Source organism: Glossina fuscipes, unplaced genomic scaffold (genome assembly GCF_014805625.2).
Source record: "Glossina fuscipes isolate IAEA_lab_2018 unplaced genomic scaffold, Yale_Gfus_2 2, whole genome shotgun sequence".
Classification (NCBI taxonomy): Eukaryota; Metazoa; Arthropoda; class Insecta; order Diptera; family Glossinidae; genus Glossina; species Glossina fuscipes.
Genome location: NW_023998416.1, coordinates 25052846 through 25064786, shown reverse-complemented (window position 1 = coordinate 25064786; position 11941 = coordinate 25052846). Strand labels below are relative to the sequence as shown.

The 11941-nt window shown below is 33.8% G+C and overlaps 1 protein-coding gene across 1 annotated transcript in view; it reads right to left on the bottom strand.

Moving 5' to 3' along the window:
• LOC119633075 (protein Wnt-10b) overlaps window positions 1–11941 on the bottom strand; it is a 50372-nt gene that overhangs the window by 13408 nt on the left and 25023 nt on the right. The window contains exons 4-5 of the mRNA XM_038026291.1: window positions 11221–11368; window positions 11070–11148 (exon numbers count right to left, since the gene is read on the bottom strand). Coding sequence (XP_037882219.1) covers window positions 11070–11148; window positions 11221–11368 — 227 coding nt within the window. The remainder of the gene's footprint in view (window positions 1–11069; window positions 11149–11220; window positions 11369–11941) is intronic.

Genomic DNA, 11941 nt, shown 5'->3' with positions numbered 1-11941 from the left:
TTTTTTTTTTTTTTTTTTTTTTTTTTTTTTTTTTTTTGTGAATTTTTCGTCTTTTTTTAATTCAATCTCCAATATTTAACATGATGTTCACATTTCAAAAAATCACATTCCAAAAATTGAACCTTTGGGGTAAGTGATTCATGGTTTTATTCGTTCTGAGATTGCATATTCTTTCTTCATCCTTCAATTTACTTTTGATTTTATTTTTCTGGGACTGAGATAAAGTAATTTCCATATTTTCCTGCAGACAATGGCGCGGTTATAAATCTCTTTCTCCGCTTCATTCGGTGATGTCGTTAACTAAACTCAAAACTATTTACTTCCCAATAAACTTTGTTCGTAAGACCAATATGGAAATCTGATGTCAACTTGTTGTGACCGACCATTCAAACAAAAGACGAAGTAACGAGTCAGCAAGCAATGACAGAAACAATGAGATGGACAGACAGACAAGCAAGCAAAGCTCTAGCCAAAAAAAAAAAAAAAACAAGTAAGACAGACAATAAGACATACTGGCCAACTGTCAACCTAAACTTGAATGAATGACGGGTCAACTATTTTGCATACAACCATAACAGCAAAAATAACAACAACACAGCAGTGTTACGAATATTGAATCCATGTATTATTGTCAATCAATGCAACGTAAGTCTTTTAACGATCATGAATCAAGAAGGATCTCTTTGGTGGAAAACATCACAAGACCTTTATCGCTTTAGATGATACAAAAATATATTTATTTGATAGTTGGTTGGCTGGCTGGCTGGCTGGCTGGTTAGCTGGTTAGCTGATCGGTTGGTTGGTTAGTTGGTTGGTTGGTTGGCTTATTGTTGGTTGTTGCTTAGTTGGTCGGTTATTTAGCAGCAGTAAGAGGGCAGAAAAAAACTAAAAGGAAATGTCGCAAGCAATTACGTTTAAGCCTACCTTTGCATTATATTTCCATGTAATAAAATTGAAGAGAAGAGAATAACGAACGATTTTTATCGTATCACTAAAAGGAACAGTGATTGCACTTGGGGCTGTGTGACGCAGTCAAAGTTAATAATTTATGAGGCTAAGTTGTTAAACTTTTGTGAAGAGTTAGTGTAGTTTTGAGCCACTGGGCATGTAAATGGCCAAACATATTGAGAGTGGCATTGTTTAAGGAGTGATCAACGATACAAAGTGATTTGCAAATGTCACATCATTACGAAGGGAATTGAAATTGATAAAAGGCTGTGGTGTGGTGATGAAATAAGATTGATTGTTGCAATAGCTTGTGTGACAGACAATAGACTGAGCATGTCCACCAATTCGATCACAATATGATATGGCTAACCGTATAGCCAGTTAATCGATTGTTTTTCGTTATGGTTGGCAAGAATTTTTCTATATAATTTGATTGATAACCACTAGAATGATTGGATGTGTGGATGGCATGTTTAGAGCAATCAATTGACAATTTTGTCAAAAGTTAGTCTACAATTCAGGAAACTGTAGTAGTAGCAGTAGCAGTAGTAGTAACAGCAGTAGTAGTAATAGTAGTAGTAGTAGTAGTAGTAACATTGAACGAGAGCCTCATGTTCATGTTTGACATTTCAAGTTAAGCAAATGTTGGAAATCGTTTGCAAATCTCTATAGCGATTTGATCATGAAAAGTTGGACGTTGATGAAGTGATGGACAACGACAGATGGTGCTGACTTGAATGGCAGATTGTTGTTTGTGCACTCTTTAGATTGACAACTGATGTAAGCAAATGTGACAGTGATGTGCTAACTCAACGATTTGTGCGAACATATGCAAATGGTGTTGTTAACGACTGGCAGCGACAACAACTTGTTAACGACGATTGCATAAGATACTGTTTACTCTTTTTGGATATATAACTTAATTCAGTTGTGCTGATTGGTGTTTTTTGCTTATTTTTTTATTTTTATTTATTCATTTTTTTTTTTTTTTTTTTTTTTTGCTTATATGAAAACCTTGCGCCATTTCATTTAAATCATTTGACAAGTGATGTTTAATAATGATGGTTTGACTTTGATCATGTTTTACATTGTTGGTTTGTTTGTTGCGCGCATTGTTTGATGAATTTCAATAAATGTCATTACAAGCATTTATATGTAGGTACGTTATTTTTCATTTGACATTTGAGTTATATGTGACACAAATTCAATTTAATTCAATTCAAATATATGCATTCAAATGTTTGCTCATTTCATTCATTCATTGATTCATTGATCGTGGCGTTTGTTTGTCAAATTACATTTAAAATCCATATCTGTAAGCATTGTTATCGTTTTATGGCATTTTTGGCAGATAAGTTTAAGCTTTATACAACAATTTTAATTATAAACGCAAAGACGCTGCATTGCTACATTGCTACGCATTTATCATTAACAGTCAGCGTGATTTCATTGACTTTCGCCTTTTCGATCTTTTCATCACCTGAAATCACCCAAAACTTTATCCAATGATATAGGACGAAAGCCATGCATTTCAGTTCGGTGTATTACTTCGGCACCACTTACGTTGTTGCAAGATATATTAAAGCTTGCTTGAACTTGCTTTGCTAAAAAGCTAAAAAGGACTTACGATAGACTCATCTTTTCTTATGCCGATCGATTCACAATCATTTTGTGAATAAATTTGCGCTTTTTTGTCTGTCTGTTCATGTATGTTCATGTTTTACCTATAGCTTGCAATTTCTAGACATTTTGAGGAGGACATATATAATGGAGGCGATCGCACCGTTGCTACGAACTATTCCTTTTATAATGTAAAAGCTAATATTGTTACAAACAGAATGCGAATGAAAAGGGAAAACCAAGTGCATATGCACCTGGCGACTGGGGAAAAGATTATTTAGATGAATATAGGTAAAGGCAACTTGCTTGTAAAAGGGTTAGTAAGCACAATATTAGCGAAAAATAAAGTGAGTCGAATAATGAGTCCGATTAGTCGAAAGGGAGTCGAGAGACTTGAATTGCAATATTTGAACGGATAAGATCAGAATGAGAATGAAAGCGTTATAGCGTGAAGTGATCGCCTAAGAATTGTAAATAAATCCTATATAATCCTAGAAACAATCACAACTCTGTGGTACCGACTTAATGTGAAGAAGAGGTCGGGGATAATTAACATAAGATCGAAAAAAGATTTTTACGCTTTACAGTATTAAAAGTAAAGAATTTCGATAGTATGGGACTATCATTTGAAGACCTTTTCCATCTATGTTTTCATATGGTAAAAAGGTCCAATTTCTAAATCCCATAACTGTAATTTGACATAAAAATTAAGTTCGGGTTGACGTGGAAAGCAAGTCCTTGTAAATTTTTGAGAGAAAAATTCCTTTTGTTTAACTTGCGCTTCGTGATGCGCGGAGGTCACCCCAGTATTATCGCCGCCCTTGCTTCGTAGATGTCTTAGTACTATTTCATGAGAAAGTCCTAACATTAAGTACAAGATAGTTTTGAAAAGTATTCTGTGCTCGATAGAATCACATAGTAAAGTGATCCTGCTAAGCTATTTTCGTAGAGACCTTGTTGAGTGTTATTCTAGTTTCTGCATAAGATATAGATTTTGATCTGTGAATTCGTTCCTGTAGGATGCTGAGAACTTTATTGGTTGGCGATGCTACTTTTCACTGTAACCTGTAGTGCAGCGAGTTTTCAAAAAATTAGGCTTTGACTTCTTAGGCATACCTTGCTTGTATGGTACTTAGGATGGTACATCTCTTGAAGACAATAATTCAAACAATCATGTGTGGCTTGTTGGCTCTCCTTACTTTTCAAACTAAGCAAGCCTTGACAATTCAAGCTGGGCAATTGTAGTAGTGAACGGAGCCGTAATTTTCTTAGCGTAACAGCTTTCACTTTACAAACAAAACTCACACAGCTGGCTTATAGCAAACACATTCACCTATTTCTTGAGCGATTAGCGACTTTACGAGTGTGAAGTGCGTTTATGGCCTGAGGTTATATAACTTCTTAGACATATTAATGTGTTCGCTTTAGGTATTTTAGGCAAGATGGAATACTACCTATCAGGGGGTTGTGTGACAGTTAAAAAGTTTTCATGAGTTAGTAGTATGCAATCCACATGATATAATACCGTAAGCGTCTTGCTAGACTATCGGGCACTTAAGGCCACAATTTTTCGTCCTGGATAGCGGGATCAGAAAATATTTAAAAAAGTGTTTTGCATTTAGAACGTTAGCGGGGAAAGGAAGTTAGTTTTGCAAGAGGAATTCAAAGAATTATATTTCCTCCAATTTTTTTTTTTTTTGATGCTTACACAACACTTTGCACTGTTTAAAATTATACAACTTTATAAAGGACAATGAAGGTTTCAATCTTTGTATGGGAATTGGAATCCCTTGATATTCAACACCTTTTGAGCAAAAATATTGCAACTATCCTATGAAATATTCCATATTGTAACCATTTTAGGAAACATGCCACTGTTGCTACTTAATTATGCATGCAATTATTATTGTTAAGGGATCAACGTGAAGCATTAAAATCAACTACAAACGAATGCTATTATATAGAACTCTATAGTAAACCAACAACACGAACCATCTAAAAACCGCCGAACTTCTGAAGTAAAAAACGAAAAAAAATAAATAAATAAATAAATAAATAAAAAAAAAAAAAAAAAAAGGAAAAACCAACTTTGACAACATTTATTGGTTTTCAATATCTTGCAAAGAATTCTTACAGAAGCCAACATTAACAACAAACAATAACAACAATAGCAATTTATAATCCTTGTATTCATGATAAAATACATAGAAAATAATGATCGCCTGGTTGGTCGGTCGGTCATCATCGTCAGTTGGCAATGGTAGTTGGTAACGATCGTTGTATTGATATTGTGACTGTTGTGCGTTGCTGATATCTATGCTGCTTGCTGTGCATATAACGTTAAGCAATTTGAGCAATTTTCAACATTGAAAAATCGCTTAAAATCGCGCGCGACAATCGATCGTTTATCGATTGACATGATCACTTGATGCAAGCAAGTCGTCGTTGCATTCTTATAGTAATATATATTTATATGTTAGTAGCAAGCATATGTATGCATGGAAGTCAGTCGTTTTGTTGTATTGCTCCCGCAGCTATTGCTACTCTTCGGGTGTCTCCATACCTATACCTATACCTATACCTATACATATGCGCGACGATTCGTTTTAGCATTTGTTAAAAAGTCTTAAAGCTTAAACTATGAGGAAATTTATTATAGAATCGACTGCACCCAGTGCTTAATGGTCATTCGTTTGTTACAAATGGAGAATGAATGAAGTTGAGTGGATATTGTGACAGATGCAGTTTTCTACATTCTGAGAGAATTCGTAGGTTTTTTTTTTTATACACACACGTTTGTATATAGTGTGTATGCATGTACGCGCATATGTGTGTAAAAAAAAAAAAAAAAAAAATAAGAAGAAGCAACAACTTGCAAATGGGTGGTCTCCAGACCCCACTAGAAAAAAGAAGCATAGAAAATCGTGTACGTATCTGTGTTGCTTCGCCCGCCAATAGAAATTTCTTAATGGAATTTTTGTAAAAAGCGAATATTTATTTTTTGCTTCCTTTCTTTTAAAAAATATTGACAGCAATTTTCTAATGGATTTAATAATGTAATATGTTGATTGAAAAAAAGTGAATATAGTATAACATGTTAAATCATTTATTGTAATTTAAAATCTTTAAAAATTTTAAATTCTTTATTTTCTTACCACTTTTTTGTTTACCTCTCTTTATTCGTGTCATATTTGATTGTATGAATGAATAAATTATGGATGTGAAGAGTTTTTTTTTTTTTTGTTCTGATCCTTTTTACCTTCACTATCGTACGTAGCATAAAATCTCAAAAAAAGAACGAAAAGTCAAAATATATTCAAAAAAAAAAAAAATTTGTTTTTTTTTTTTTCATAAACATATATTTGTATATATATGTATGTATGTATGCATGCCATTATTAAGCCATTTCAGAACCTGCATGATTAATAAATATTGGTTGACTGGCGCTGTCATCTGTCAGAATTTTAAGTGTCGAATATTGTTAATGCTTTTCTGTTAAGATCAGATACGCGATACAGCGATCACAGACAAATCTTACTTAATGTTGTTATAACATTCACTCTTAATTAATTGATTGACAGGTATCAAGGGATAATTACTCATTACTCATTTTCGTTAAAGTTTGGATTAATTCTCAGAGAACAAAATGTCTGAGAAAGTGCTCAGCCAGAGTCATTATATCGCATGCAATCGCATTCATTTATCATTACGAGTTTAATCGCTTAGGTGAGAATTATTGAAACTCCAAAAATCCTTATATGAAGAAACACTTTCATTCTCTTTGCCCAACGATGTTTGCAAGACAATATTAATGTAAAATAATTATGTAGGATAAATGAAGAGGAAGACCACCTAAAAACATTTTAGACTTTTGACGCATTGAGAATAAATACATCTCTTGGTATGATAATTGATGAGACGGATAAAGTTATAGCCGGCATGGCATCTTAAAAGGTAAAAAAAAAATGTGCATACAGGCAGTTGATGTGGAGGCAAATTTTCGGTTATCTACCATCTTGGGCGAATAAATAAAAGTTTTGCAAAGTATTTTAACGCTTTTGTGCACTGTTAGGGACTTTGTTAATAAATATTCTTAAAGAAACTTTAAATGGAATTCTCCCACAAATTGTACGTTAACGCTTTTCGCCTATTGTTGGAGATTGAGCATGTAAGCAAATAGAAGAACACATCTCAGGCTTATCAAGAGAAAGCGCCAATTAGCGGTTGGTGGGTTGTAGCCGCTATGACAGATCTGTTGCACCCCTTGGTTCTTGAGTAATGACTATAAGGAGCGTTGTCTGCCGTCGCTTCATCGCAGGCTCATTACACTTGTTCTCTAGTTCACATCTACTTTTCAGTCATCAACAACACGTACGGTGATAACTTGAAAGCAAGCGGGCTTTCAAAAGGAATTTTTTCTACCATTGGATGATGAATTTAAGCGTTGAACGAAATTCTGGCTGAATATCTGAAATCATAGTTAGTAGTTGGTATTATTATTATTCCATAATGCAGGCAAAAAGTTTGCCTTATATTTGCAAACTGTATTCGATTCGCATTGAAAATAACTAGAGACAGCTGGTAGATCGTTTCGTTAAATTTTCTTAACATGCAACGTTTTCGGAAAAGAAATTTGAAAAAGGACTAAAGAAACATTTCGCATCGGTTTGGTGTATTAGGGAAAAGGTTTGCTCTGCACTTGTAGAGTAGTAGCTAACTCATTACATTACTCAAATCAAAGCATATAATTTATTGAAAGCTCGCGGGCAGTAATCTTTGCAACCTAAAAAAAAAAGTTCAGTTGGGGTTGAATTTGAAAAGAGCTTCCCATGCTTCCACATCAGCTGGAATGATGTTTCCTACGGAGTACGTAAAGCAAAGCCAAAGCTAAGGTGAAATTGTCCGCGGTTCGTATCATCTCAACTAGAATTGTTTGTTGTTGTTGTTGTACGCTGTATCACATCCTGTTAAGCTGATGATAAAAGTCATTAGCGCTTAAAAAAGACAACACATGCAATATATGTAAGTTTTGAAAAGTCCTGCAAATTAAGAGTGTGAGATCTATTCGTTAGAAAAGGGACGAGAGAAGGGCGCATGCGCCTGGCATGGGAGCAGATGTAAGGAGACCTAGGTCTAAATAAGCAAAAAAGTGATACGAAAAGATTGTCGAATCGCGAATTGTGTGTGCATTGCCAGCAAATGCGTTGCGAGTAAAAAAAGGATGATTGGACAACCAAGCAGATGAAGACAAAGCTGAAGACGCTAAAAAACAATTGGAGTCGTGTAAAAACAACGTCAAATGTTTTCCAAACTTGTATCAAGACGTAACAGATCACCTCATCATTTCATTTAATTATACAATGAACAAGGGAGACAATTATATGCAGCTATCCTCTAACCTGCTTTATCTGTCATCTATGAAAAAAAGACACGAGGAAAATGAAAGTTTGATTACCTGTGATATTACATAGGCGTGGCGTATTTTTTTCAATTTTTGTGCAGCGACTCGAGAAAATTTTGTTACATACACGTGCAGCTTTTTTTCGTTATAAATAGTGTAGTTTATATAAGTAATGATCTAACAAAAAAAAAAAAAAAATACTATCCCCATTATTTACACCAAACTCTTTTCAAGTATTTTAAATGCTATCGCCAAAGTCGACTTAAATGTAACTGTCACGTCATCGAACGAAGATAATGCTTACCGTAGACGTTACACCAAATGAAAAGACAGACAAATGTATCCAAAAAAATTGCGTCAAAATTTGATTCTATTTAAGAATAACAGGCCCTGTGTAGAGCACTCTTCTGTTAGAAATGTTTGGCATACCTCCTCTTTTGGGGATAAGGACTAATATTCAAAGATTTGGAAGCTAAAAAAACCTTAAAGCTTGCTTCGCTTAACACAATTATTTACATAAGGACTTCTTAAAAGAATGCGTTACTTGAGAAGCGGTCAAAGAAGCACTGCGATCTGAACCATTTTCAATACCGCTCGTCATTAGGCCAAATCACGTCGATATACTAGAATTCATTAAAACTTCTTAAAAAATTCCGTCTGTAGATTAAACATAAGAATATCGGGCAGGCAACGAACGAAGGAGAGATGGAGAGTTTGAATCGATTCAGAAGGCGATTCTGAAGATCATTCTAAGTTGGCCGATATAATCACACATCTTTTTGATTGTTGTATACATCCGTCCAAATTTAATATACGCTTGTGCCGCATGTGGTGTAGAGTATAAAACGGAACATAGCCTTCATTGCCCGCCATGCTCTAATAGGACAATTAAGGATCAGAGATATAGCAATATTGAGCAAAGTTGCATGAATCCACACTGAAGTATCCTGAAAGTGCTTCAAGAATGAAATTTATCTCGCAAAGCTTCTCCTCAGTCGATTTGGGGTCAATTGCAGATGTGCATAAAGATGATAGAATGGAGGTTGAGTCTTAAACGGCTTTGTTTATTGGCGAACCCAAATATAATATATATATAGAACGACGTCTTCGCGTCGGGGGCTTGCGTTAATTTGTTTTATTAGATTAAAAATTGCGCTATTGAAAGTATAATACATACAAAGTAGGTATGTGTATGGTAGAAAAACAATTAAGCGCCTAAAAATATGCTTTCCATCGCGAATATGCCAGATCTACGTTAGATGCTTGAAGGCATATACAAGTGGCGCAGAATACATATATTTCTTCATAAGAATAGCTATTACCGTCATACCGTCGAGATGGTATTAAATTTTTTATGTATATATGTTATCTATAGTTGATCTATAATTATTTAATTTTTTTTTGCATTTGTTTTATATTTTAAGTATTTAAGCGCTTTTCTTTTGGCGAAAGGTGTATTCATTCACCTTAAAAGATGATTCAATTAGGATTTCAACGTACAGTTCTTGAAGAAGTTTTCTCTGAATTCGTGTACGATTATTTGGGTAAGGTGGGTGTGTGATAGTCGATTTTAGCAGAATGGTTAAATGTCACATATTTCTAATATCATAACGAAATATTTCCAAATCATTGATTATTTTAACACTTGATCAAATATAATAGACATATATACAAGAAATTTGTATAAGGCACGCTTCGTATTTGTTCGTGAAATTTAAAACTTTTAAGAAAATTTACAGATTTTTTAAACTGAATTCTCTCCTAATGTTGTATCAAATCTCTTACCACACATAAGTTTTTTATGCATCGTTGTGTGACATCAATGGTTTAAATAGACTGAAATCGCCAGTAATTTGATGGCACAATAAGCTGAAATATTGCTGCTGTTGTTGATGCTTTATTTATTTTTTTTTCTAACTGATGTTGATGCTGATGATACGAAAATCTACGTGAATGCAAACACAACTGCTACCTTTTCGCACAGATATATGTATATATCTATGTATATATATATATAGATTTGAAAAGCAGCGGTACATTAAGAGGATCAAAGCTAACGATTTAAATACTACTCAAAAATAAAAAAAAAATAAAAAAAATTAAAAAATAAAAGAAAGAAAAACATTAGCTTTAAACAAAGCCGCAAAATATAAAAAAAGAAAGAGAGAAAAAAAAATACGTAATGCGTCAAAAGTAATCTGATATGTGGTCAACGCGTCGTGGTCGAAGTAAGCTCGCTTTAAAACCTACTACTACTACAACTAGTTAGGCTACTGCCCCCATTGATGTTGAGAAGTACTCCAGTACATTAGAAGAGATATTAGATGTGTGGTGTGTTGTGATGTTGTTTTCAAAAGATTGAAAGACGAGTGTTTAACACTAATAGAAATAGTGATCACACGTTGAGGTTCACTGCCTCCTACTTCTTTTCGTTTTCGTTTTGGTTTTTTTTTTTTTACCTTTTTATCTAAGATTGTGGTTACGTACGTTGTTGTTGTTGTTGTTGTTGTGTAATATTATCGCAGTTAATTCCTGGTACACTTTCTTAATGAAACTTTGCATGACTAATAGTACGGCATAATAAAACTTTGATTGTTTGCCAGAGTGTAGAGTGTTTGATCATATATAGTCATAAGAGTAAATTGTGTATATGTTTGTGTGTTTGTGTTTGTTCGTGTCCTACCAGTCTATTCTAGTAAATTTAATTAGACGCATACCATATGTCCAATATGATCTGTTTTTGTCTAAGCTTTCTTTAGAGTTTCCCGAGGCTGAAAACCGCAACACCGTTGACATTTTGTTGTGGTTTCTCATTCAAACTCTTTTCGTTTTTTTTTCCTCACATACATATATAGTATATTGAGTATGAGCATAAATAGGTGTACTATGTGCACTTACAAGTATTGCAATGACATGATTATGTGCATTCATAAAATACTTAAAAATCTCAAATAACAAAATTAAGTTCGTGAGCTTAGCGTCATAAAATCATAATAACTTTGTGTTTACTATGAGAACCGCTACTCTGCTGCTGCATAGTCTTTGATATTTTTCTTCTTATTTTTTTTTTTTTTTCTTTTGCTCTCTACGCTTTACGTACCTTTTTTTAACAAATTGGAAGCATGAGGATTACGACTTTTGGTATTCAATGATGAACAATTCCAACGATGCCATTGAAACTGGTAGAGCAGAAGATAGCCTTATTATAATTATGAATTTTTGGTATATTTTTTGCATAAGATACTACGTACCTGGGCTTGACATTCTTTTATGGCTAAATCTAAACCTTCTAAAGCGGCTGCTGTTACATCACTGGCTTTGTAACACAATTCAAGTTGATCTTTGGTTAGGCCGGGTACCGAACGACATGTGGCACGTCCATCGGGTAAACAATCAAGCCTGCAATTATAATAAAAAAAAAAAATTTTTTTTCAAAATATTTTTTTTTTGCAACAAGTCTGGCCGATCATTAATCACCTTACACCATTTCGCTTATTATAATCCATGGTTAAGATATTTAATCAAAATTAGGAATGTTAAATGTTTCTTGGAAAATTTTTAACTGGAAAAACATCTAAATGGTGGACTGGTGTCGTGATTCAAGTTTAGTAAGTATTTATTTATTTTTTTTGGTAAAGAACTTTTTTTTACTTATTTTCATCGTAAGTACTAAACTCTTACTTCTTCTTTGCCTAAAAAGCATAACCACTTTCTCACAAATATCTTATACTGGATTATCTGGTGGTTAGCTATTCGCTGCACGTTATTCTATTTAGGTGTAGATATTACTATACCATAAGCATTATTGTTAGAAAGGGAACTTTCAAAATGGTCGCATGTTATCATATTTTTCCACATCCAGTAGGATTTGTTAAAGGAAATATCGACACTTGCCGACTTTTTCCATTTAAAGACTTTTTCAGGGTAAAACTCTATAGTTTGTAGTATAATCCGATTCAATCCATTAGCAAT